Source organism: Syngnathus typhle, linkage group LG5 (genome assembly GCF_033458585.1).
Source record: "Syngnathus typhle isolate RoL2023-S1 ecotype Sweden linkage group LG5, RoL_Styp_1.0, whole genome shotgun sequence".
Lineage (NCBI taxonomy): Eukaryota > Metazoa > Chordata > Actinopteri > Syngnathiformes > Syngnathidae > Syngnathus > Syngnathus typhle.
In genome coordinates this window covers 7766340-7792106 of record NC_083742.1, presented here as the reverse complement: position 1 = coordinate 7792106, position 25767 = coordinate 7766340, and the positions used below count along the sequence as shown (strand labels likewise).

General features: G+C 39.5%; 1 protein-coding gene across 3 annotated transcripts in view; it reads left to right on the top strand.

Moving 5' to 3' along the window:
• Positions 1-870: 870 nt before the first annotated feature.
• arvcfb (ARVCF delta catenin family member b) overlaps positions 871-25767 on the top strand; it is a 69967-nt gene continuing 45070 nt past the window's right edge. For 2 of the 3 annotated variants that reach the window (XM_061277684.1, XM_061277682.1), the window contains exons 1-2: positions 871-1109; positions 24025-24183. In XM_061277684.1, the coding sequence (XP_061133668.1) occupies positions 1089-1109; positions 24025-24183 (180 nt within the window). In that variant the 5' untranslated portion in view covers positions 871-1088. Of the gene's footprint in view, positions 1110-23118; positions 23238-24024; positions 24184-25767 lie in introns of those variants that run through there. The other variant, XM_061277683.1, reaches the window with a different exon arrangement.

The window sequence follows — 25767 nt, the reverse complement described above, 5'->3', positions numbered from 1 at the left end:
AGCTGTGGTGTATAGAAGGTGCTGGTCCCACCCCACCAAGGTGCCAGATAGACCCAAAGAATAACCCTTGTGCAGTGAGAGAAAGAGAGAGAGAGAGAGAGAAAGAGAGAGAGAGAGAGAGAGAGAGAGAGAGGGAGAGAGAGAGGGAGAGAGAGAGGGAGAGAGAGAGAGAGAGAGATCCAGGAACATTGCGATTTAGGACCCTCCTCTTCCCTTGTCTTTTCTCTTATTCTCCCTTATGTGCACACAGTTCTGCTCCGATCGCTTTTGACTTGGGTTCATTAGAGAACTAGATTTTTTAGGTGCATGTTTGCCTTTCCTTCTATGTTCTCTTCATTCCATACACGTATACAGTCTACAGCGCATCATCTGTGCAAAGGAGTCTGTCTCGTACGAAAAGTTGTCAATTATTAAATACAGGGGACAACTGAAGAGATACCGGATCTAACGCCATATCTTCAAAATAAAAGTGTAAATAGCTCTTTCATAATACAGTATTTCATAAACGGAGAATTGATGATGTAGGAATGACCAACAATTTACTAAAATTAACTCAAATGAATACGAGTGAAACAAACTTTATTTTGTCATAAAACTGAGCAAATATGTCGGACTACTACAAACGCAGTGAGGAAATTTCCTTCCTTCTTAACATTTCAAGTTCGGTTGATGCATCATCATGTTAATTTAACATCTACTCTACGTACATGTACATCATGTCCTGTGTACTATTACACTTTATTATGTGATATTTTAATGATGGTTTTGGTATTATTGGTGATATGTGCATAGAGCAAGTCCAAGCTGTTCGAGTTCTACTTTGAAAGGCTCCCCAACATTTCCGCTTCAGTCATTGCTAACGTTGTTCAACTTGATGCGGTTAGTCGAGGATGGCTGACCGCTTCTGAGCAGCAACCTCTGCGCTCTCAGAGGCTCAACTCCAAGCAATTACACCAGGATAACTCAAGGGCACAAGCGGAGAAGAGGAAGAAAAGCAGAACTTTGCAGACTGTTGGAAATAGCCGTCAGTCATTTCAATCCCACGTTTTTTTTTCCATTTTGGGGAGCGAAAGGAGGAAATTTTGACCATGCCTGCTGAAGTGAAACAGGTCCGTGTTGATGTCTGTTGTCATCGCGAGCGTCTCTCTCTTCTTCACTTCGCACCGGAGAGATATGTATTCATGAGTCTTACGCATGTTTTATTTGGAGCGTGTTATTCTCTCTTTTGTTTCATTGCTGATATACCAGATGTCATTTAGGAGTACGGCGTGGAGCGTTTGCTTGCATTGATTGACGTGTCCCGCCCCCTTACACAGGGCGGCATCAGGTAAACACAATGCAATTTAGTAAACATCTCATCCCAACTACGTGGAGTTTACTGTTGCGCTTTTGCATGGGCGCTCTTCCAGTTTCAGGACCTCGACTGGTGGTTTGTCTTGTGACAACATTTATGGGCTCCCTCCCAGTTAATACTACCCTCGAAAAGGTTGTTGTGTGGTCATCGTGGGACAACCTGAAAGTTTGTGTGACTGAATTTGGGCCAGATTTATAGCATGGGCTGTACTGACAATTGTGTGAAAGGCATGACATTAAACCCTTCTGTTTTGTTTTTCTTGCATAGATACCAACGGAATGTGCTTTTGTTGGGATTTGTGGGCATTTGTGTACGAGGGCCTGATGTGCATACATTATTGATACTTGCTGAGTTTGAAGAGCCTTTTCTCATCAAGCTTGGCAGCTCTCTTGCAAAAGAAAGACAGATAAAAAAAAAAACCAGGCAGAAAGTGAAGGATTGAATAAATCCAACATCTCATCCGCCAGTAATTGGTTAAAAAAAAGCTTGCTGTAATAAGTTAATTATGTCACCTAATAGCTAGTTCTATGCAATGGTTGCTATTTATACTCGCTCAGTCACTCTTTACTTTCCCATCCCTTTGGCTGTGATAACCCTGAAGGTTTGAAGTGTTAAGCAAGTGCCAATGGACTCAAACCAGGTTTGTTACTCAAGGGTCACCACTTGTTGGGCTCATATCTTGGACGTATGCGTGCTGGAATGCATGTCAATGACCCGAGAATATGTCTGTGCCATGTTTTTTCCTAAAATGGCTCAGAGAGATGAAGGAATGACCTTGCATCTGTGACCTCCGCAGGGCAAAGATGGTTGTCATATTTTAGGCTAGGCCGGCATCACGGCTCGGCGTTTTGAATTTAGATTGAAAATCCTCAGCTGTGAGCACCTGCTTCATAGTCACACTTGATTTGTTTGTTAGTGTGTTATTTAGTCTTCATTATGGAGCAAAACATTGTGGAAAAGCAAAGGAAGCGCCCATTAGAGACTGAACAGCTTCTTGAATATAATAGCCCAATTCATATTTTGAGAAAATAACATAAAAATTCAACAGCTCTTCAGGATGCTGGCCGACCCTTGCCAACTCCACAAACAAATAATTCATTTGTTTATACTTCTGAAATTATGTTATTAAGAAATATAATGAGAGTTTGGTTTAGTATTTTGTCTTTTCTGAAAAAAAATGAAAATAAATGACTGCCCGTTATTTTAAGAAGGAGACAATATACTGTCTTTAAGGTTTTAGTTTTTCTCCAAGCCAGTTTTTACACTCAGTATTCTAGCCGGAGGTGAGATAAGGGCGGGTCTGCGGAATGTTTCTCTAAATTAGCTTTTTGCCCAATTAAAATTGGTGCATAGTGGGGAAACTACAGCAGACCATGTCTGAGTGTGAAAACTGTACACCCAAAGCATGTAGTGCCCCAAGGCCTCTATATTCAGATGCTGGAGTTGGAGCATCTTCTCGTCATAAAAAATAGAAAAACAGATATGTCACGGAGAGGAAATGAAAACATTCTGAATAATCCAGTAGTCGCCATCCTTCCAAGGTCTACCAAAAGCCTCTAAAGCAAGGAGGACCTATCTAAATATCAAAATAATTTATGGCGATCCAGCCAAAGACTGAAGGGTTGCTCGTGTCTTCAGTCTGCTAGTTTCCTGACAGATTTTGGGGCTCTCTGCTACATTCTTCAATTAAAATAAAAAAGTTCCATGTCTTTGCTTGGCAGTGTTTTGGTGCGATGGCTCACCCTCCTTCATTCCTTTTTTCGCATTTCTCCTCAGGCTTCCCACTTTGTGGATCAATATTTGAAGACATGTAGAGCATGAGAAATTGGCTTTGTTTCGGGGTCATGCAAGAATAATGTGTGTGACTGGTAACATATGAACACATACTAGCTGAGGAGAGTGCATCAATGGAGGGGGCATTTGATGGGGGGTGCTCTTCTTGTGTTTTGAAGGTGAGTGGATGTGGTGGGTCATGTGGTGGTGGGTCATAGCAGATGGCCTCACCAGCATGCAGCATGTCGACGTTTGCCATACAAGTCCTATGGCTGTTGCATGACGACTCCTATTACATTATCTACAATGCTTTCATATATACTTTTTGTTAAACATGCTTTTGTTAATTTGGTAGAACCCAAGGACCAGGTATTTTTATACTGAATGATCAGCAGGTTTTTTTTTTTTTTAAATAAATAGAAATGTTTAAGGTGGAAAATAAGTACAAGTTTGGTTGTAGTAATTATGTTGAAAATAGTTTCATCACTATCGAGTAATTAATTAGTTCAAGATCCTAATTCCCTTGACCCCGTTCAATTAGCAATTATAAAATGTTTGTGTACCTAATACCCCTATCCTGCAAAAAAGACTTATTAAAACTTTTAAACATTTTGATTTCTTGTGTGTGTGTGTGGGGGGGGGAGGTACAATTTATGCATTTTATGCTTAGTAAAGTTTAAGATTTTAAATCAGCGTCTTGGCATTAATGATGCTTTAAATACAACCTTTATATCATGAGTATTAGATAGATAACAATTGCCTGTCTGTTGGTATTTTTTTACAAGTGTAATGTGATTTCAAGGTGCCATTGCTGCAGCTGAGTTCTGGAAGGCAGTCCCGACTTTATAATAAATATTTCAATGCAACACAACCCCACACATCTGCGCTCCAAGTGGGTTAAAACGGATACTAAGAATTATGCACAAATGTTAACTGGCAAGTAATGAATGCACTTTGCTATAAATAGTGCACTGTTATGTCCATGCAGTGTATCACATGAACCCCCCATAATTTTTTTTTTTGTCGATTTTGGTGGTGGATCATAAGCAGGTGTCCATTCTACCCCCAGAGCGCCCAAAAGAGGGGGGGCTCTTTTGCACCCCCCCTTGTCCTTAGTCACTGCTGTCTCGACTGATGCAGCCTCACGTTCGTTCCTTTGCTATGTGACCGCCGTTCAAGATAATAATTCTCCTTCTCCTTCTATCATCACGTTGATGGAATCGAAGAAATCTGAGGGGCAGTATAGTGCGAAGCAGACGGAGATAGTGCCACACACACCCCTGTTAGAAAACAGCATTGAGGAGACTAGCACTGCATTAATGAGATGGGAGTCTTATTATCATGCTTCAGCTGCACTTACCCTTTGCATATTCAGATCATTTTATTCAACATTTCGTGCAGCTGCTTGCAGGCCACGCCACGTTTTACCTTATAACACCATCACTTGTCCCTGCTCGCTTCTAATAAAGACCTTAAGACGCAGTTGAGCTTTGTTCTCCGCGGCCATATTTGTTGAATTTGACATAGATGACATGGAGAGGTGTCAAACCATGCACCCATCAACACAACCAAGCAAGAAAATCAATTTTACCCCAGTGCTATTTGTTCAATGTTTGCTCTGCAGGCTTTGGACAGTAGGATTCAGTTTCCCTGACCGTGTCCAATAAACACCCGCCAAGCTTTGCTGTTGGAAGCCAGCAACAAGAATCATTGTTTTGATCAGATAGATAAAAAAAAAAAAAAAAACCTACAGACTCACTGAAATGAGAGGTTGCGCCATCACACTGCTACATTTGGACCAGCCAGGATCTGACATTGATTTACCATTGCTTGGAAAAGCACTAAAACAGCTTGTAGTGACAAAATTGACTTTATTTATCATAACAATCTGTCTCACAAATGGTGGTGAGATTACAATCAATATCAATTCAGTCAGATAGAAAAAAAACTATGATTAGATAAACGATGTGATTTCTTTAAATGAGATCATAATTGATAAAGTAAACAGAAATACAGGCACTATATGAAGCTTATTATCAATGAGAATTTGGCCTTTTATTCTCCTGTATTGTTACGTTTTCATTTCACCTAGCTATTAGGTCCAAAGACACAAGTCCTGACCCATGTTTGAACCAATGAACTATAAAAGATATTGCGAGCCAAGCCCTCTTGCCCAAAATCAGTAACCTCTGGCCTCATAAATGGTCTTCTGGATGAATACTGTAGAACAAAGAATCCCCCATGCACTCATATATAGTACTCTCAAATCCATTGAAAGTCTTCCCAGAAAGCAATTACAGCTGCAAAGGACAACCAACTCATATTTCCTTCTACCTTTTCACTTCTCCTAGGTGTACGTAATAGAAAGCCGTCCATAACAATTGCGAATTATAACCCAGTCAGTCGTTTGACTGGTTTTCCAAAAGGGAATGTGGCTAAGCACTTGTAATCACTGACAGTATTGTCTGCAAAAGTCATGATCCTAGCGTTTTATTTTGCACCTGTGAACAAAGACTACATTCAAGCCGTTTAAGAGCAGATGGCAAAAGTTATTCTTGTCATTTCATTCTGGGATTAAGCACATATCTTTAGCTCATATATGATCCAGCCCATTTATTCTGAATCTTGGGATCGCTTGGAGAGGCCCTTCGAGGGGGAGGTCAGAGTTTTTAGAAAGCTTCCCTCAAGCCGAAAAAACAAATGACCTTTACTTCTCCTTTTCTTTACAGTTCAACTTACGTGGCTGTATATGTAGGGTAATGCCGGGGCCTGGGGAAGATATGGCTCCAGCCCCGCTGACGTGTTTAGTCTGGGACTTTCTTTTGAAGGATTAGCCCACTTCCTGCCCCCGGAAATGGTGGGGATGTCAGGGAGAGCATCGATCTGCCATCATGGTACCATCTGTCTCTGGCTGCCTTTTAGGATTAATGAGTGGCTCTGACAGCTCTTTCGGAGGGTTCTAATAGAGTTGACTGGCCATTCAGATTACTCTGACATGTGGCAGTGCGAGTAGTCGCGGCATGAGACAACGTCGCTGTTTTCTTTCCCACATGCACGTCATTCCACTCATAGTACAAAGCAGAACTTACAGCACTGGGGCAGACACAAATATTTGAATTGCATTCTGAATCTGTGCTGTTTTGAACCTAGGAAGTGAAAGATGGTGCGTCAAACAGCAATAATTCTGTTTATTGCTCAGTCACAAAGCATGTTTGCAGGGGTTTGCAGTGAGGACTGGCGTTTATTGACCTGCGGGCGGTTGAAGAACTCTGATGAGGTCCGGCAGCTCATTAGAATGCTTTTCCGAAGCTTACAACACACAGCATTGCTGGTACTGCTGATGGCTTGGGTCCAGGGAGAAAAATAAAAGAAAGTGCTATCGAGGTGGAATGAAAGTCCAAACCACTGTAAGTTGACCGACTTTGGCTCCACTACAACCTTTGCTACTCGCAGCTTCTGCTGTAGCAGCTGCAGCTGCACACAAACATTATGCTAAGCAGAGGCAAGAGTTCAGCCAATACCAGGACGAGAACTCCCCAAAATGGAAAGACAAATATGCTCCTTGCATTCTTTGTGCTGCTGCCTCACCATGCAGACAACCATTTGTAGACTTTAATGGAGGCATTTAGATCTTCAGTGGTGGCTGTCATATGTCATTACATGGGATGGCACAGTCTTGTTTCTCATCTGTCTTGATATGCGCTCTTCTCATTCCCAGAGGAGCCACTTGTGAACAATGGAATGATGCACGGGTCTTTACACATTCCATGGGCTCTTTTCAGCTATCCAGTGCATCTGCACTGCATAAGTGTCTCTCACTACATAATGACAGCAGGAGGTTTATATATAAACAAGTAAAAAAAACCCATCAAACATTCTTTTAATTTGCTTGGAGTTTGTTATAGGTGGTGAAGTGTGTCAATCTGAACCTCAAAAATGGAAGGAGAAGAGCTAGCAATCCGTTGAAGATGCTGTACTTAAAATTCTTTTGGCCAGGATAAAGCGTGGAAAATCCCAATGTCAGCTTTTAAGCTCTTTGCACCCAGCTGCTTCAGCCAAGCAAGCTTTTAGTTTGGTAGTAGGACATTGTAGCAGTCTGCTTGTTGTAATTCTATGGTCTGTCCTTAAAGTTACCAAAAGATTGGGTTAGGAATCGAGCTCAAGAATTTCAAGGATTTTTGTTCTCTACCGAAACCAATACCCTGTATATAAAAAACAAAAGTCTGACCCAAGATTTTGGATACAGGTTCCTTGTTGATGCAATTTTTCTCAAAACCTTGCATGTGTGAAAGCAAAAAGAACGCCAACATTTACTGTGAATACACTTCTTGCTATCTTTCTGTCCAAGAAAGAAAACCTCGCAATGGCCTCTGAAATAACTTTAAACCGACAAGACTAGATTTGCAAAAGAAATGCACATTGGCAAGCCGCAAAGCTTTTGGGAAAATATCCTTTGGGACAGATGAGACATAACTGGAACTTTTAGTTAAGTCACATCAGCTTCGAGTTTCCAAATGCAAAAAATGAAGCCTCCAAAGAAAAGTACAGTTGTAAAACACAGAGGAAACTGTTCTCGGGATTCTTTGTGACGTCTAGAAGTGGGTGTCTTGAGTCTGAGCAGGCCACAATGATATCTGTAGATTATCAACTACAGGTCAGGGGTCTTCAGCTCAAAACACAGAATAATAGCTCAGATCAAAGCTGGGGTGACCTTCTATGAGCTCTAATCTAAATCTTTTTGAACAACTGTTAAAGCTCTTTCAAACATGCAGTCTGGCGTGGGCCAAATGTGTAATGACACTTGCGTAAGATCTTTAATTTTGTTGCACACACAAAAAAAAACATATTTTTTCTTTCACAGAAGGGTGTATAACAATTTTGTAGCTGTTTCAGTTTCCATTCTTTCACTCTCCTTCTGTTTCAGAATGTTTGCCACAGTTTTGTTAATATGGTTGGTAATGTTTCTTGATTTATTATTAGTATTGAAGATTCCTTACTGAGAATTTGCCTGCAGGTAAACATTTTCTTTTGTATACCTGCAGCGGTACACATTTACCATTAACAATAGGGTAAATGTTTTTGCCGTATGCTTTGTTCGCTAAGACACATTTCCTGCATATTCTAAAGAATACACAACAATACTTTCTCTGAAATATGCTTATCGCTGACTGGACTGGGAGTTTTTTTTTTTTTTTTTTATCAGAGGGACGGCCTTCAAAGTGAAAGCTTTTTTGTCCATTGCCACATTGTGATGTGAAAATTACTGCGGGCCTGTGCAGAGAGTGATCTGGAACCACAGTGCCAAAGCATAATCACAATTGCGCAGGCATCAGGACTGGCATGATGTCTACAGCCTTGTGACTCTGGACTGTCACTGCCCCACGCTATCACTGTGTTGCCTTTGATTCAATCACGTCTGTTCATCAAGCTAATTTACTTTGCTCAGAAACGCTCCTGCCTCTCCACTCCAGCTTGTCTTCTGTGCTTCGGATACTGTTCCCCCCTGTTTGAATTCACTAAACGGTGGCTGTCCCACTGTTTCACTCAGTGGATCGATCGATCATTTCAAAGTGAGTTGTGAGTGTGCTGTATTATGTATACATGTTTTCGATTGTTGGATGTGAGTTGTTGGTTTGAATAGTTTGATTGTGTTTTATTTAACTTAGTCAGTGGCAGAAGTGTAGTTTTGTACAAGTGGGGTTCTAAGTGGGTCAACCATGAAAATATCTTAAATACTGCAGCTTCCACTGAGTAAAGTATGAGAAAGGAAGGGAAAGAAAAATATGCCATTGGCGAAGCATCGTACTAAATAAACACATCTGTGCTCCTTATGGATATGAAAAGGAAGATTTATATCCACGCTTACTGGATTTACCGCTCCCATAGTGAGTTGTTCAGGAATATCTGTCTCCACTGTGCATACTGTACGTAAAAAGGTGAATGTTCGTTCTTGATTAGTTTTCGGCGATATCCTGTGCTGTCGTTGCTCCAGTCTATTGAAGTGCCATCTTTGGAATGTGAGTCTGGATTTAGAGTATTGATTTTGGGGAGTCTCCAAGCATTTTTCATAAAGTCGAAATCCTTCCACTGCAACAACGCTTCTGTATTGAGTACATGTTTTTTAATCATACAGTTTCCCTTGAGGATCACATTAACATTGACATAGGGTTGCCTATATTTTTGACTGCCTCTAGAATGTGTTTGTTGTAGAACAGAGTCAGTCAAGAATAATGTTTATTTTCTCTTATTCTAACATGAGCAAGCAGGTTACCGTTGATGGTGTTTTACATTAGTTTTGGAATCCTGCAGATGGTGTTTCTGGTTCATGTCTATTGAGTCTGTTTTGGTTTGTTATGCCAAGTTGGTCACTAAAGTGGTGTGATGAAATATGACAGCCATGCCATTCAAGCTGTTGCAGAGTAATTTCTCAGAAGCTGTGACACTTCATTCAACCACTATGTCGATCAATGAATCTGTTTTGGCACCACAGATGCCTCAGATGGTTGTCCAGTGCAGGCGATCCATTGTGCATGTCCCCACACTCTAGAAGCTGACTCTGTAAACATGATCATGCGCACTACTCCTCTTTGGTATTGCTGAGCATTTACATAGGTGAATGATCCCGCATAGATTGCAGTCATAGTGGAGGCTTTCCTGGAAAAGTCCAGAACTTAGAATAACAGACAAATTTATTGCTCATTCATCGGTTTGATTGTGTGGACTGATTTGCTAATGCCTCTGTGATTGCATTGAATGTCCAAGGGCTGACTCATTGTGTGTTTTCCCACAAGTGCATAAAAGCTATTTGTGTAACTGGAACTACCGGGGCACAATACCTCCAATGAGTCATGATCCACATGATAGTGGTCCCTCCTGCCTCTTTCCACACTTTGTTTAATAGTCCAGGAGGTGCCGTTGCATCATTTGATGATCAGACGGGAAACCATTCAGAGAACTGCTGTAGAACAAGGACTTCAAGCACTAGAATCGTGGCAAGGAAGCAAGTAATAGAACCCAATTGAGGAAATGTGAACACCTTGCCATCATACAGTATGGCGCTGAGAATTCCACAGCTTTTCACTCAAATTTCTACAACATGTTGGAAGTTTGAAGCCTGTGTTTAGCAGCAAAAATAGCAATACAGAATGTGTATCACGTGGCTGTGATAAAAGTTTGTACATATTTTTGCCCACTAATTCAGGGGTGTCAAAGTAATTTTTTCACGGGCCGCATTGTAGTCATAGCTTCTTTCGGAGGGCCATTATGACTGTCAACCCAAATAAACGTATGAGCACCTCATATTCTATACAGTAAAAGCTACAAAACAAACTGACAAATAACTCGTTTTCAAATCAGACGAGTGGTCAAATATTTTAAAAAAATGATATTATCAAAAGTGAAGACAATTTGCAATTCTAGTAATGACACATGAATTTGATGCACAATTTGTCTTCGCTGGCCACATAAAATGATGTGGCGGGCCGTATCTGGCCCCCGGGCCTTGAGTTTGACACATGTGCACTAATTGGATATTGAAAAATATATGTAATGTGCCAGGCGGACAATAAATGCCCATATATAAGAAAAAAAAATTCAAGGAAAATGCAAACGGATAAAAATGATAGATAATTGACACCAGATATTCACAGGTAGTTGCGATCGATTCAATCCCTTGAGAATGTGTTGATCCTTATGAAGTTCACGGGGATTTCGGACCACTGCACATGTGGGTTTTTACAGGTGTTCAGTAAATGGTGATTGTGTGTCACTTGAAAAGTATCTATAAATTAAAAAAATGTTGGACATATGCACTCATATGAAATTGGACACCTCAACCTGCAGTGTAAATCCAGCCAAGCTCTTTGAGGTTCAAACTTGTGGGCTTCTTGTAAAAATAACTATGTGACATCAAGTTACAGTATGGGTCACATGCAAGTATAATCATCTCCCCCATTTTGCACAGAATAAACCATTTAGATTCCTTCAAACGCTTCTTTTCCTGGATTTATAATCTGGAACAGCTTTTATACTTTTTAATACATTCTAAAGATTTAGCTGGTGTCTTCACATGTGTTCTCTGCTTCACTGCCTTATAAAAGTTGTTTGACCATTTTCAGATGTTTTTTTTGTTTCTTGCTCAGGCCAGTGGACTTAATAGGCTTTGGTCTATGGAGTCCACTGCAGCCCCCCTCATTGTGCCATTTTTCAGAGGCCTCATTGGGGCTGACAACAATAGGCTTGATATGAGATATACTGGCGTATTCTAGTGAACAGTTCATCTGTTTTTGGCAGTTTAGTGGTTTGATTAGAAACAATGATTCTATTTAAAAATCACAACCTCAATGCTTCCAAAACTCCAAAGTAAGATCGAGTGTTCAGTTTGTTTGCGGATGGTGCCTGCCTAGAATCCACCTTACCTCTGTTTGGAACAAAATGCACATGGCATGGCCTTGTTTTCATTATCTCAGATAGAAAGTCAGCATAATGAATTTGCGGTCCCTATGGAGATGCAAATTAGATATGAAACAACATTGCAATTTGTATTTTTTTTTTTTTTTGCTGAAGCCACCATTTGTTGAAAGAATGCATTGCTCCGCTTCTCTCAGGTGGTTGCTGCCATAACATTTGCAGATGTTCTCAGTCATTACCGCAACATCTGGGACGTAATTGTACATATCTTTTTATGAAGTGCAAAATGAAAGTTTTTGAAAAGAAACATTTCTTAATCATATACACATTAATGCTATGATTCACTTGGCTTGACTAATACATTTTTAGCCTGTGTTTTGCCCCAACACAATTTTTGTTTGTTTTAGTCAGACTGTGACAATCTTTTTTTTTTTTTTTTTACTTCTACTAGTTTCAACGTCATCTACTGTCTTAAAAAATCTTCTTAATCTGACTTCATGTGGTAATACTTTTGCGTACATAGTCAAATTCTTGTCTTCCTTGATATTCAGTGAACATAAACATGCTCGGTCACACTGTATTGTTGGTTGCTTGTTGCCAGAGGTACCAACGCTCAACTGTTCCATATGGTCAGAGCTTGCATGTTTTATTTTTATCTAAATAACCGATTATTCTGTTTCTTACCATTTCACGAGAAAGTAAGAATACATTCATTTGATTGGCAAAACTTCAAGTCGATTAATATTATTTCGAAAAGGCCAATACAAATAGCCAGCTGATTAATCTGTTACATACTTCTTATGATAATAGGAAAAGGAGATTTATTTGGGGGAAGTTTGGATATGCAGCAGGTGGTACAACAATGTGAAATTTGTTCATCATATGTTAATAATTCCGGACTTTTTCGTTTGACAATGAAAAGTTAAATTAATCAGTTTACTCTTCCATTTTAAGATTTTTCTTTGCATTCTGATTTTGAACTGTTCATTCACATATTGGAAATACATAAATAAAAGTTATTTGTCAAGAACGCTTAAGAAAGAGAGACCATTATGAAACAGAACAGAAAAAAAACCCGAAGCAAGAATGGCTTTGTTCCTTTTCGACCGTCTTTCTATGAAGTTCACATTCCTGCTGAGGAAAAAGCTCAGGCCATTAAAGCACAGGATGTTACAATGTATTGTAGTGAATGCTGCTGTTTTCACTCCAGTCATTCCCATGCCGCGCTTCTATTATCGCTGCAGTCCAGTATGAAAAGGTCTGCGTCTTATTCAGCAATGTAATGCGTACAAAAGACATGTGGGCACGTCCAGTTTTTGCTGAAGGGAATTGTATTTTATTTATCAAAGTTGACTGTTTTTTTCTCATTCATAAATGAAAGGAATTGCATTCACTGTTTGGCCATTCTTCAGTCTGGAGGTTTTTTCTTTTTTGCTCACAGGTAAAGCTATACACTTGAGAACAATCACAACACTACTCTTTAGGATTCTTTATTTATGGGAGAGAAGCAAACAATCACATTGTCTTCCTTCCTCATCTTACTAAGTACATAATGATACTGCCCTAGAAACTATATTATTAAAATGAAGAACTTGGGGATGTATCTTTGAAGTATCTTCCCAAAGCACTTTTCTTGATCCTGATCTTGGTCTATTTTGGGGCTTCTTGTCTTGCACACTTCAGAACTTGTTGCAAGGCTTTTATTTGTTGAACCCTTCGTTGGCCCCTCTCCTTCTGACAAACCCGCCTTCTGACAAAAGCTCTCCACAGAATTGGTCTGGTCACAGCCATCACACACCCTCCACTCTATTTTAAACCCTAAAACAGAGGCCCTCTCCCGCTTGAGTAGACCATACTGTCTGTGTGGGCCAGAGCGTAGGCCTCGCTCAGTCAATGCAGCTGCTGCCAGCTGGTGCAAAGGTAATAGCAGAGATAATCTCTTCATTTCTGCCCTGGCTACATGGAAAAAAAGCATGAAGAGGATGCACGTTAAAGTTTGCTTTCTTCTAGGAAAGTTCACAATAATCACTGAATTTTCTATTTTGCTCCAAAACATGGCCATACCTCTTTGAGTGGAGAGTTTCTCTGTCAGCTCCACCCATATACTTTTGGGCAGTAAAAAGAAAAAGCATCCTCTTGGGTACGACTTTTCTAAGTTTGCTTCGTGAGCTTCTTTTCCCAGGGCGGGGAAAATTCTACAGTGGGCAGACAACAGGGAAACAACAAAAACCCATGTTTCCTTCCTGTCTCTATGCAATTTGACCAGCTTCCACATATAGGACAGTCATAGCAAGATGGACGTTGTCGCGCTTTACTTATCCTTGCCACACTCAGATATCAGAACCTATGTGGAACACTTCCACATTTAATGCAGTCTGTCAAATTAATTTGCCAAATATATACGTACGTATAGTCTGATCATATTGGTATTGGAATTTACAGTAGATATACCCAACAAAAACTGAAGATCATCACTGTAATGTTGTCATAGCTTGCGGAGAATGAACCTTGGTAGATTGTGTGATGTTCAAACCCCCTTTTAGACACTCTAGATTTGGAATTGTTAAGGATTTTTAATTTAATTATTAAGGCTGGGTGGCACAGTGCCCTCTATTTGTTTTTTGTGTAGCATTTTCATGGTCTCCCCATGCTCATAAGGACATTCTCTAGTTTCTAAAAAAAAAAAAAGAATGTTCTTATTTGATTAAATGCATACATATATACCTGTTAACCTTAAAGAGGGAGTCAATCCCCTATTTTCTTTGTAGTGATATGTTGTGTGCAGCCCGACTAATCAAAACAGTGTTCTGATTAATGTTTTATCTGTAGAATATAAATTAAACAGACAAAATCTCCTTTTTTTAATCCGATTTAGGGGGTGGGTATTTTACTACCTGCTGTCGACTGAAAATGACATCACAGTTGCCAGGCCTCAGGTCCCAACCAATCACGACTCACCAGTTTTGAAGCTGTGCCGTAATTATGAAGTTGCGACCTGGCAACTGCAATGATTTTCAGTCGACAGCAAGTGGCAAAATGAGATGGAAAAAAAAATGGGTGAATTTTGCTGCTGGACTCATATTTCCTGAATGTAATATCAATCTTAATGCCGTGTTTGCAATAGTGGGGGCCCATTCAACATATTATTGAAGAGAAAATGTGTTTACTTCCCCTTTAATTTATTTATACGCATTTCTAGTTGGAATACGCTGCCATCTAAAATATTTTCTTATGACAGTTTGGAGTTAGTGTTATCATTGATGGCAGTTTTGAGCCAAGATCCTGTTACCTGGTTTTCATGGCAAACACTAAGTGCTTCTGTAGTGAGGGGTGTTTTATCGCGAGACATGCATGCGATTGGTTAATTAAAAGGGGGGTTTGTGGTCAGATGCTTGGCTTGCATCTGCCTCGCTGTGCAGGAGGGAAAACTATGCAAAAAGGCAGCATTTCTGCAAAGTAGGGCTTAGCCAGACATTGAGAGGAGATTATCCATATTTTGTCTCTATCCTCTTCTTCCTCCAACCACCTGCAGAGTAACACAGACACACAACATGAATAGTGCATGGCACAGAAAAGAAATAACATACAATGTGACATATTAAGGCTTGAGTGCAAAAACTAGATGCCTTTACATCAGTGGATTCACATTCACTGCACTCATCAAACAAAACGGAAAAAAGGAATCCTTATCTGGCCCATCCTTCTCATACAGCAGTGCAGCCTGTACCTACTTCAGGCAAAAAGGCTTTACTCTGCATTCATAATATATTCTCTCCGGAGCGCTCCCCTGATCATTTAAAATGCAGTGCTCCTGATATTCTTAAATCATCAAACAAATGCTTTGGATTAAAACCAAAGCGTAAGAAGCATACTAGCTTCAAACGCGCTATTTATTTGCATACTCTGAATTTGACGCAAACTGTGGTCTTTGAAAAATGTAGTTCTAAATGGGAGGGGGAGAAAAATATGTTTAAGATATCAGCTTTCTTTTAAATATTCATGATCGGCTCACAGCTTCCAAAGTGAGCTAAGTAGCACGTTTATTGGTGCATCTGCAAAACACACGCACGCACACACTTTTCTAGGAATGATATTGTACTTTGCATTGATAATTTTTTCATGTTTAAAGAAATTAAAAGAAAAAATGAATGGATTAAATGTTATAACCACATACTGGAGTATTTAAAAAAAAAATATATATATATATATATTCTCATTTTAAAGGTCGTTTCTGTGCTCACCCACAAAATTCTTCTCATTAGAATGGATATGAGAGGGGGCGTTGTGTTTGGAGTGAGATGAAGGGCATCGTGTCTGTGTACTCTGGTTGACCCACAGATGTCAGATCTGCGGCAGAGTTAACCTCAAGCTTAAAGCATCTCTGAGGGAAGACTGCTTCATCCCTCTATCATTAGCTAACTCGGCAAACTGTCTACTGTGGGGTAGTTTTTTCAAACTATAGTCATCTCACGAGTATCATTATGGTAATTGGTTAATGTCGTTAAGTAGCAAAAACAGAGGCTGTGTTCAAATCAACATTTCGATTGGCTGGTTAAACAATATATTAAGTGGAATATACCGTAATTTTCGGACTATAAGTCACACCGGAGTATAAATCGCACCAGCCATAAAATGCCCGAAAAAGTGAAAAAAAACCCATATATATGTATATAAGTCGCTCCTGAAAATAAATCGCCCCCCCCCCCCACCCAAACTATGAAAAAAACCGCGACTTATAGTCCGAAAATTACGGTACTTGATTTATGTTATAGGCCACATTTTTACTCAACATTTTCTTCATTATAGACACACTTAATCATTTATTTTGTTTAACCAGGTAAAGCATTTGACAACTGTTCCATATGCCTACCGGGAGGCAATTTAGGCTTCCGCGTCTTTCCCAAGGCCACTTTGACAGCAGACATTTGAATCAGACTCTGGCCCCAATTCTCTGTTCACCGGATGACCCGCTCTGCCAGCTGAACCACATCCACCCTGCAATCGGCAATATAACTGATGTGTTCGTTCCACCTTTACGAGTATCTCGGTGCTCATAAATTGACACCATTGGAGTGGTATTAATGAGACTGATTGTTAATTACATTTTCAATTTGTAGCTGTATATTTACGATTTCCAACAGTACTGCAGTATTTCATAGTCATATAAAATCCACTGATTGTCCCATACATGAATTTTGAGTTTTGCCACTCAATGTTTAGTGTACTACTGTCCATCTACAGTACTGTAGTTAAATAAACTAACTCCAAAAAATATAAGTTAGTAGAATTTATGTTACAGTGCAGTTTAAACCACTTACCTTTTAGTCATGTAGTAAGGAAGAGGAAGGATTTAGTGCAAATGTTACGCCCCAAGCAGTTAGAATAAATGTTGTGTTAAATGAATGCATCTGACAGTATTAATAGTTAAACTCCATTGTTCTTATACATAATAATGTCATATTGTCTATGCAGCTCTTGCCTTGGGTCTCATTAGATTGTGCATTTGTGCTGAAGGTTGGGACCTGTGGGAACTAGTGTATCCACATTAGCATGTTTCTGTGTTAAGCTTATTCATACAATGATGATGATGATGAATGCTGTCACGGAATAGAACAATAACAGAATTGATATTGTACATACATTCATAATGTTAACCGGCGCGTCTCTGAAAGCTGCTTTGATAAACTGTAAGCGCTTCAAACAGTGGCAGAATTTTTTCTTTGGCCATCCAGGTCGTGGGTTCAAATCTGGCTTTTCCTGTCGAGAGTTTTGCACGTTCTCCCCGTGGCTTTGTAGTCTTCTCTGTATGTATGTTTAGTTTTGACTTTTTCCCACATGATAGAGATAGAGCGCAAGCTAAAGAGAGAAATATCTTTCGGGGGCTCCCAGTTTAGTCTCATAAATGGGAGACCCTGCAGCAGCAAACAGATAATTTTTTTGGTGTCAAGGGGTACTTTGCTAGCAGCCTAACTGGAAGTTGAACATATGCACGTCCCCTTTCCAACTCCCTGACTCTCCAGTAGACCTCACATGCACTTCGCTTTGGGGCAAACTTGCATTGCGGGTGTTCCTGCACACTTTGCTGTTACCAGCCAACACACATAGACACTCTTTGCTGACTGACAGAATCATGCTGACAGGGATCCGGAGGCTGAGGGGAGGAGCACTACAAACAACCCACCCTTTGGGAAGCCACACATATGCCGTCACAACAAACCCACCAAACGTGGAATTCCTCACCCTCGTCTTTCCCTCTTTGCCGCACCCACTCTTCAAAAGCTCCTGCAATCCTGTAGCCAAGGCTTGTTTTGGCTCATTTCAGGGTATATATTTTTTTTAAACGTAATTTTATTCCTTATCTTTTAAAACAGATTAACTTACTGTTTGGTTGTCCTTCTATGTGCCTGTCTTTGTTTCAAGTAATGTGCCCTTGTATGAATTCTTGCTTTAAATTACTACAGTGCTTTGTCATTTGTTTATTTTATTTGAACCAAAAAAGGACTACGGGGGGAAACAACAAAGATGTCAAATGTATGAACGAGAGAGCGCGAGAATCTGTATTTTGGCTCAAGATCAGTCACCAGAGGAGAGATTAAGTTTCCAACACCCCCGATGGCACAATCTTGGATTTGTCTCTTGTCTCTTTGGGTTATTTGTGTTCTCATTTGTGTACATTTCACCACTAAAACTGTCCACTGGAAATATAGTTTTACACATGAAACCAAAATACCACGCAGTCAGCTGCAAAGAGTCAGCATAGCTATAGCTGAGACGAGTACTCACTAGGGTAACGTTGACTTAAGCACAATGAGACTCTTTCTTTACCTTGGGAGAACCTCATTTTTTTGTTCTTTTGCCATGCATTGTCAGCCTCTCTAGTTCCTCTTCCTCCAGTTGTTTTCCCTTCTACCTCCGCTTCATCACACAAGCATGCCTTGTTTTGGCTGGATTTTTGGATCACATGGTCCCAGTTCATTGTTGTTTTTTTTGTGGGGGAAGTTTTCGCATAGCAGCACATGCTCTCCCCTTCTCTTTCTTTCAACTTCATCATGTCCACCCCCTCATTTTTTTGGGGTGGGGGAGGTGGTTAAGCATAAGGGGCTACTTGGAAGTTGGGTGATGCAAATTTAGTCAGGAGATCTTTGCTAAAGGATTCATTGTACAAGAGCTGTGTAACAACTGCTGGCATGTCTGAGGGGTGAAATCCTGTTAGTAACTGCGCAGGGGTTCGGTTAAGACTTAGCTGTTGTCTGTGTGTATATGTGTATGTTTGTGAGAGGAGGAAGGTGACACTTATCTCCCGGTTAGCATGAGCAGGTGGTGTCACCATTTCTGTTATTTCAGTCTGAATCTTATAGCACGCTGTGTTCATGTAGGGGGGTATCAATGGTATATTTAATATAAGGTGCGAGTTAGAGTTTGTTAGAAACGTAGCAGCCAAATGCATTTTCATTACATCTTTGTATCTCTCTTAGTGCTCACGGCTCAGTGCGACAGAAATGACCAAACTGTGCAGTAGGCTACGGCCAGCCCCAAAAGAAAATGGAAAATGAGCTCTGACATAAAGAATGTCTACTATGTGCACTTTACTTTGTGCTCTTGAAGGAGTAATTAATGTTGACATTTAGACTCATTATTACTCATCATTATAGAAAACAGCTTCTTGCAATGCTTCTGAACTTTAGGGATCAATATTAGGAAAATCATCACCTTGCTGGTTTTGGCTGTTGCATGCTATTCTGCCGAGTCTCTCCTTCTGCAATGAGCTGCGGCTGGGTACCTAACGTGGCTACCGTTATGCAGAGCTGCAGAGGTTAAAGTTCGCTTTGCACCTGGTGTTAACGTAGCCTAAACCACAAATTGTTGCTGCCATGGTTGTAAAAAAAGAAAAAAAAACTACACGAGCTGTCTTTACCACGGTTGAAAACAGAATCCGTAAAGGGTAATGAATCTATGGACAGATATTTGAATGAAGTATAGGAAATTAATTGTTCTGTTTTTGTTTAAAATAAATGCAATACTATTTTTTTTTGCACTATTTTGCACCAATTCTGACTTAAAATGTGTCTAATAAAAGCTATCTTAATTAATGTTTGTTTCAGTGTTATTTATATTAACAATTTAACTTCTCTAATAGACTATATAATCGATTTGGTCTTGAATTTATCCTATCTTTTATGAATTAAAAGCTCTTTTTTAATTTTTTTAAATTGTGATGAAATTTCCATTATAGTTTTAGAATATTTATAGATTTTTTCTTCTTTTCACTGATTGGTGGGCACTTTGTTGCACTTGTAAGGACAATACATCTGAATTGAATTGAATACATAAAAATGAATGCATGTTGATTGATAGCAAATAGAAGGTTGCTGCTAATCGACACTGCTGTATCGCTGATCTCCCACCGTCTTTTCCCCCTCCCTCTGTGCGTTTTCCCTGCACAGCAATCCATCATGGCCTTGGATTAGTTACTTTTAAGAAGCCATATGTCCCCTTGTGATCTGTCATGTACTCTACATGAGCTGACCCAAGGGCACTCATGCTTAAATACTATGTAATTTGTGCAATCAGCGTCAAATGCAAATTGTAGATTTCAATATCATTCTATTTAACTGCTATATATGAGTGATGTTCTCAGAGAGACTATATTTTCCAGTTTGGCTGTATTTTGTTGCGGGTAGTTTCCACTTTTTCCGCTGTTACAGGGAAGTCAAAAACGTTACGGAGAGGGATTGGCGGTAGATTAACTCGGATAGATGCTTGGTACTCCAGGATTCTTTTCACTGAAGTCTCACTGGAATAGCATTTGCAGATGCGAATAACAAACGGTGAACAGCAAATTAATAAGTGACAAGAGATATAACACACAAACACACACGCCGATTCGGAAAAAAAAGAGAATAATTTTTATTTTATCGCATGGAGTGGCCTCTGTGTAAATTGATCATTTGAGATCTGCAAAATAAATGTTTACAAAAAAAATTGAAAAATTCAATTATTGTTGTTCTTAATTCAGGTTTGCTGACACTCTGTTTTGATGAAAGTTCAGTACAACCAGATGCGCGATGAGTTATGCTCTAGTCAGATGATTTGACGATAGTATATCCAATAATGCATGGATTTGGATCAGGATACAGTAGTTATGTCCTTGCAATTTCAAATTATAAAATAATTCTCTTTGGAGCAATTAATATTAATCCACTATAACTATTAGATTCCACAACTATCTGACTAACTATCTTATCTTTTTGACTTCAAGTGTCTTAGCTCAATATATCCTGCCCTTGCGCCCCAAAGCATCCTCGTAGGCAGCCGAGCTTGCTTATTACTAGACAGCTTTTAATCACAAATTCATGAGTTGGACTTGTTAAATTGAACTCCTAAGTTCCCCTTACTGCAAGCAGAGATGAGGAGAAGCGAGCAAGGAACGTAAACCAGAGGCACAGCGGGAAGCTTGGATCATCAAGTTTGACAGCGAGACGCTAAGGATCTCATCCCTCTGCTCCTGATGTTTTGCCAACGGCTCTTTTTCAAACGAGTTTCGGATTGTATCTCTTATTTTACATGCTCTGTTTTGACGGCCTCTTCTCTAGGTTCACCCAGTGAGCTTGTAAATAGACCCACAGAATTGTTGTTAGTTTGTAAAACTTTTATTAGCAGAGAGCTAACAAGAAGACGCAAAGAGCACAGCAGCAACAGACCGTTGTTGTTTTTCAAACTGTGTTACAAATTATGCATACAGGATTGAAGTTAAATATAGATTTCAGATTTCATTTTTCTAGGAAGGAATAATGTGAAGTCAGATGGGTAGGCCAATTCAGGGTGTCAGAAGGTGTCAAAAAAACCTCTGAAAAATCTTTGGCTTGTCAAAATGACAATCACACGTGATGCTATGAAAAAACAGAGTACAGTAAAATAATAGTTATTAATAATGATTTTAAAAAAAACATGCTGCAAATATACCATTGGAGCTTTAGCTGCCATGGGTATGAAAGGATTGTTAAGGTGATCTCATCATAGTTGTTATTTGTTTTTTTCCCTCACTGATAATTGCAAGAACTAGTCAGGAAAATGAACAAAAAATATGTGTTTTATAATGAACACAGTGTAATCAGTAATGACGATTTTTCAAATGCTTAGCCATTTGAAGGACACTTTTCTGTGCTGTTCTTTTCTGTGCAGGAGTCAATTCTAGAAATTGACATTTTGGTAGCAACTGTGCACTGCAAACAAATGCATCTCACTTGACACAGCTTTCCCAGTGGCTAATTTCCATTAATGGGGCTTTTGAAAGTATAATGACCCAACTCTGTTTAGTTCAGAGGTGTAATTGCCCAATACTGGATTGAGAAGAGCAGGTAAATAGAAAGGTTTCATGTTCATTGTTTTGTTTAAACTAGGCATACAAACAGTAAATGAGATCAGGTCATCCATCAAGGGCATTTAAATTGGAAGTTTGCAATGCAAGCGGTGCAATTTAATGAGGATTTTGTCTAAAAAAAAATAATAAAAAAAGCATCGCCACCGCGACCAACAGATAAACATTTGGATTTAGTGACACCGTGTCAGGCAAACAGTGGCGCCCAAGTTACGAGATGAAAACAAAAGGGACATCTTGAAAAACACCACAGACCACTGAGACGTGACGAATTGCCACCCCTTAAATTTTATTTATATATTGTAAATATTGTAAACCAGCTCAGTGGCCTAGTGGTAGTGTCCGCCCTGAGACTGGAAGGTTGTGGGTTCAAACCCCGGCCGGGTCATACCAAAGACTATAAAAATGGGACCCATTGCCTCCCTGCTTGGCACTCAGCATTAAGGGTTGGGTTTGGGGGGTTAGATCACCAAATGATTCCCGAGCGCGGCACCGCTGCTGCTCACTGCTACCCTCTCCCCCAGGGGATGGATTAAAATCACATGGGGATGGGTTAAATGCAGAGGACAAATTTCACCACACCCAGATGTGTGTGTGACGATCATTGGGACTTTAACTTTTAACTTAACTTTAAGTATGATTTGTAGTTACAGGACATTACTTGATACTCATTTGCTTAAATAGTACAGGTACTTTAAATAGGTTCCTAAAACACTTTGATATCGTTCGAAGCTCCTCTTCTAACAATACAATGGTGGCATACATATTTTGAAAACTGTGCTGGAAGCTTTGAGGTTGCTGGTGTGTTGGTCACCGCTTGGCAACATGTAAAAAATCTTGAGGTTCTAAATAGCTACTCAGTGGACCAAAATCATACATGTGAACATTCTCTGGTTATATCATTCATTTTTTAAAATCAGTAATTGCCAGAAACACTATCTTTCCTTGCTCCATTAGAAGGACTGTATTGTTGTCATTTATCCACAGCAGTGGCGTACATCCCAATAGTATCTTTATATTTGTATCCATCAGCAGAAAAATAAGCAGGACGTTCAGCTTTTCCCACTCACAAGTGCCAGGTGGTGAGAGTTGTACTTCCATTCTTTCCTGAAGCCTTTTCTTTTTTTTTTCAAACTCATAGTCATATGTATTTCCTTTTGCTAGGAAGAACCAGTTTAAAATTAAAGTGTGAGGCGTTACAGTCGTTTTACAGTCGTCTTTTATAAGTAAATAAGGAAAACTGCCAATACCAATTATAACCGGGATTCATTTGTGGATTATTTGGCCTCTTTTATTTTGCTCTACACATGCCAAAACCACAAGGTATTTAAATTTAGAGAATACTGTTGAAAGAACTGACTCGTACTTTTGCATTTATTGTAGAGGGTAATTGAGGATCTTTGCTCCTCATAAAACCTTAATAATAATCAGAAGTAAAAATATGTTTTAGAATAACTTCTCATTTCTTCCTCTTTTACTAAATTTACTACTCATGTCTTGTGATTTGTACATTCTTCACCCCGCTTGACACTCCATCATTGCATTGTTCTGTTTAATGATTATCCAATATTTCCAGTGTTGTAACTTAATATTACATTTTTTCTCAGATAGTGGTCGTAGCCCCAAATTAATTTTGGCTGAACGAGATTTGACCTCCACTTCCCCAACCAACATTGAATACTTTAGTGCATATTATCTTGATGCTTGTGCACTTAAGGCCGCGCCAAGTAACAGAGATGTTTTTTCTGTTGTTAGACTCGGGAGAATGCACACACTTGAACTTCTATCGACAGTGTGTCTACTGCGCTGTTCTGGCAGAAGCGGATCAGTAACTTTGTAGATGTGGGTCATAAGGGGATCACAAACAGTACGCTGCACAGTAGGATCCACTATGGCTGACAGCAGGAGGGGCAATCATGATGTTCAGTGTCGAGTCTTCTTATGCTCTTTGCTTTATAACATGAAGCTTTGAAGCATGTATTTAAAGTAGAATTTGTCCAGGATAAGCTTCAAACATAAAAAAAAACCCTTTACCTAGATTTGCTTTTACCCCTCCAATTTATTGTCAAAAACAATTTAATAAATGCATTGACTTTCCCTCATTGTGCAGGAGCAGAGTCCCAGCAACGCCACTTCTCTGGCCATGATGCAGGAGCCACCGGAAGTGGTGGAAGAGACAGTCACCATAGAGGAGGACCCCGGGACCCCTACTTCCCATGTTTCGGTGGTCACTTCGGATGATGGGACCACACGCCGCACAGAAACCAAGGTAAGATTCAAAGGTTGTCATTTTTTTTTTTTTCTTTCACAAAAGTCCAAAAGTCCACGTGAATGGATAGATCTGATGCATTGTTTATATATTGGCGCTCCTTTGAATATATTTTGAATCTCCACTTTTGAATAATTTTGACATTTTAAAGTAATTCTCAATGTTCTCCTAGATGTCCTCTTAAAAAGTGATATGCAGCATCACTAATGAAACCATGTTTTAGACACTCTCTCTTCAACCATTTGCTGCTCGAACTGTACTGTACTACTTGCTATATACTACAATTTATAGTATTAGAGAGTATTAAAGACAAGCAGGGAAGAGAGGAAAACAGATTGCTTCACTTTGTCTGTATAGCTTTGGATTATAAACATGTTTTCAGCAAGTATATATTTTTTTCCAATTGAGTTGAGACTAATTGAGGTGTATTTGTCAGAGTTGGGTTTCTGAATTTTGACATTTTCTGGCAATTTGTTCAGTTTGTCTTTATTCATGTGAGCTTAGCTTGAATTGAGCTTGAATTGAAAAAAACAAATGGAATAAAAATGTATTCTGTGACTTGTTAGCTCCTTGATTTTGAACATGAATTTGCTACATACAATTAGGCCAAAGTTACTGATAAAACAAACCAAAGACAGAATTAACCAAATGAGCAACCTAGGATTTGGGGGTTCAATACCTTGCCCTTTTCTCAAGTGCACTTCAACAGTGCTCTCTAACCAAGCGGGTGTAGTATGTTGCCCGATTTAACTTGGCTGCAACTGTCACTGTGGAAACAAACCATTTATCTACTGTGTGGTCACAGCTTCATTTATTTTTAGTGACTATCTGCATTTCTCCTTTTTTCTTGAACTTTTCTGTGGCTCAAATGATCTTCTCCATGATACAAATCTTGGTTCACCATTTTATGGATTTGGTTTAGCTGATGTTGACTTGCAGAAGAGTGGCAAACACTGCATGGTGATCCCAGTCAGTAGATTGTGTAATTATAAAGTCTGGCTTAATCCAGCATTAGGGGCACCCAATGCCCTCCAGTGTGTTTACTATGAGGAAAGCGGCCACACATGACTTTATGTAGTCACAAGGAGAACTTCTTAGGGATGTTGTGTGCATTACAACACCAATTAAAAGCTATGCCGGCGAGTATGGGGAAAGGAAGGACACATTTTTAAAAGGGTTATCCATCCCTGGGAGCTTATATGGAGTGTTATTTGGAAGTCACTTTGAGGAGAAAAGCAGATAACTATTTGAGGGGAGAACTCGAGCAAAACATCTCTGTGATTGCAAATGTTGTAGATCCAGAAACTCTGCCACTTCTCATCTCGACTTTCCCATGTTTACTTTTGTTCAGATTTCATTTTTCTGCTGGTTAACTTTCAGAATGTTTTTTTTACGGCATCGTACTTGTATTCCTATTACGCGACACACTCGGGGCTGCAATCGCTCCTGAAATTCTGTCTGCAACTGTGATAACAACTTTGATTGAAATTTCTTTGCTAATCAGTCAGTCTAAAAATATCTACACCCCCAGGACATTGTAAAAGAACTCGTCCTTTAAGATAAACCTTACTCCATTTCTCTTCT